The 2674-nt window shown below is 38.1% G+C and overlaps 1 protein-coding gene across 1 annotated transcript; it reads right to left on the bottom strand.

Moving 5' to 3' along the window:
• Positions 1-323: 323 nt before the first annotated feature.
• Positions 324-1085, bottom strand: LOC144975765 (uncharacterized). Its single transcript, XM_078919952.1, has one exon. It carries the CDS (start codon positions 1083-1085, stop codon positions 324-326), a length of 762 nt encoding a protein of 253 aa, XP_078776078.1.
• Positions 1086-2674: the final 1589 nt, after the last annotated feature.

Below are 2674 nucleotides of genomic sequence, written 5' to 3'. Positions count from 1 at the left end.
TGTTTTGTAGTTGGAACTTGCATTGAAATAGATGAATATGTTAAAAAACGCGTTTGTTGTCTCTAGAATGTAAAGAAAAGAAAATATGGCTGCCAACAAGTTGGTTTCAGCACCTCTAACTCTGAACTCGGGATTCAGGAGGATAAATATTGTCGTGATAATACTGGGACAGAAAGTAACAACATATAAAGTGGATATCAATACTACCATCCTGCTTACTCTGGCATCACGTGATGTCATGTGATCGTGTGACGACGATGCAGATGACGTTGAGATAGATGATGACGTTGGTGGTAGTGGATAAGATTGAGTCGATCCTTTGGTTAGCACGCCTTTTCCCGCTGTCGCCCCTTGCCTCCATCGTGCATTAAGCTAGATACCAAAATGAATGTTGCTATTACAGTGAAAGCAAAGGCAGAAAAAGGGAAACGCACGCCCTTCAGAAATAGAGAAGGTTCTGTTACTTCTCTTCTATTTTTCCTAAAGACCATAGTATAAATGGTCCTATTTCTACTTGGGGAGTAGATCCAATCGTAGTAGGCAGCATAATAAAAAGGCGCCACAAATGCAATGTTCATAACATAAATAAACACGATAATGATTGCTGTTCTTTTAGTTGTGATAAGATCTTTTATCTTTAATGGAAACACAACACAAAGGCACCTTTCTACAGTGATAAATGTCGTGATCAACATTGATACTTTGACACTTAATAAGTGCGGCCACGATGCATAGAGATAGTTCACTGCTTTAGAATTAAAAGGCAGTTCCGACGAGTAGAAGAACGGGTTTAAGAATGTGTTGCTTCCAATCATTGTAATGCAAGCCATGAGATCAGAGACGGACAGTCCTAGAAGACTTACGTTCATAGGATCTTTTACTCCAAGCTTTATAAAAACGATAATATTAATGATGTTGGTAACTGATCCAAACAAACACAAGCCTTGGTTGATTATGCCAAGAACTATAAGTTCAAAATGCCACATTAAAGCGTCGGAGACAATTGGTCGAAAGATAGTTTCTGTGACATTTAGATCAGAATCGTCCACGATTTGACCGTGACTAAAACAGTTTTGAATTTTCATGCTTCGATTCCAGTGACACATATTTTGTCTTTAGTTATTCTGATTTAATATTAAATGATTACCAATTAAAAACGATTTTAGCCAATCTGTATGCAAAACGGTAGCTTTGAGTTGTAATAGCTATAACAAAGATTTTTCTTCAAACAATGTGATATACAAAACAATTGTGAATAAGGAAAATGGTAATTGTATCTTAACAAACGTGACGATTTCATGGACTAGGTAAACAAACAAATGATGTCTTCCCCACGGCACTATTAGATTCCTCGCACACGCATTCCATGAAGGAATATAGATTATCCATCAAACAAAATGTCTGATGTCAACAGGAATCATCCACGTTGTCCAAAGTGAGAAAAGGTGATAAAATTGGGCGATAATAATCTTGCTCAAGGAAAAAAACGAGAGAAGAACGGCAAGAACCAGGGACCGTCCGAGTAACAGTACACTGTCTTAACCAATCGGCCACTCCGTAATTGATAAGGATAGCGTTAATTTAAAAAAGAACATCATGATCACCAGTCTTCTACCGCAAACCGACAAAATAATGCATGTTTGAATCTTTGGTAAAAAAAATGTTTACCTCTAATTTTTCCCCATATTGTCTAAATTATCTTTGTTTATCTTCAAGGAAAATATTGTTTGACAATCGCGATCTCCTGCTTTAGCCAGGCAGTTGTTGTACCCTGGATTCACATGCATTGTAAATTGTGACCAGACAACTCGTCCTTCAAACATCGATCGGTTTAAATGATCCTCAAAAGGTCCACATTTTCTGTTTTCGTGAGGATATGCGGTCTTGTGGTATGACACTCGCTTTCAGATCGGAAGTTTGTTTGTTCGAGCCTCTATCAGCGCATAGTTATGTCCTTGGAAAAAGGCTCTTTACTCGCATTATCTCACCGTACTCAGGTGTAAAATGAATACCTGGCCGTTAACAGCGTTGTCTGTCCAAAAAATGTAATATCGCCTAACACGCGTCATGCCCCGTCCTAAATGTTAACTGTTGGCCATTGTAAAGCTCTTTGAGCATGTTTAGTGGATATTGAGGAATATAAAAACTCAAAACTCAAATAAATGACCCTCGTTTTGGCAAATACTCTCAAACCTGAGAGCTCTAGAGGTCCGGCAGTTTATTGGTAAAAAGCAGTTTTTTGTCAGGATGAACTAGTTCTACTTGGCTAAAATCCGTGTCCTGCAAATGAAATTGGATTCAATAGTCTGATATCACGTCGATCAGCATCGGCAAGCAGCTTGGTTCTAAACAAAGAAAATCGGTACTTTTTATTCTTCAAGCTGGCTAGAACTTTTAATATGTCATGTGATCAGAATGTGTAAAAGTCAAAACATGATCAAATTTATGGGGTTTTTTTTCTCCTCTGGATACGCTTTTATGCTCGTCGGAGAAATATTTCATAAGGGCGTCCGCCATTGTTCCGATAGTTTAGAGCCAGTGTTACTAAGTTACCATGCGTCATTAGGAAGGAAGTGACGTTACGACTATTGAAGAGTATTTAAAAAACGAAAACAGATGAAGTGAACGCTTCTGGTTTCCTAATAGCCTTATTCACCTTAACAACGCCATTGTC

This window comes from Berghia stephanieae, chromosome 6 (assembly GCF_034508935.2).
Source record: "Berghia stephanieae isolate SIO BIC M18660-M18661 chromosome 6, UCSD_Bste_1.3, whole genome shotgun sequence".
Classification (NCBI taxonomy): domain Eukaryota; kingdom Metazoa; phylum Mollusca; class Gastropoda; order Nudibranchia; family Aeolidiidae; genus Berghia; species Berghia stephanieae.
This window is presented reverse-complemented; position numbering and strand designations above follow the sequence as displayed.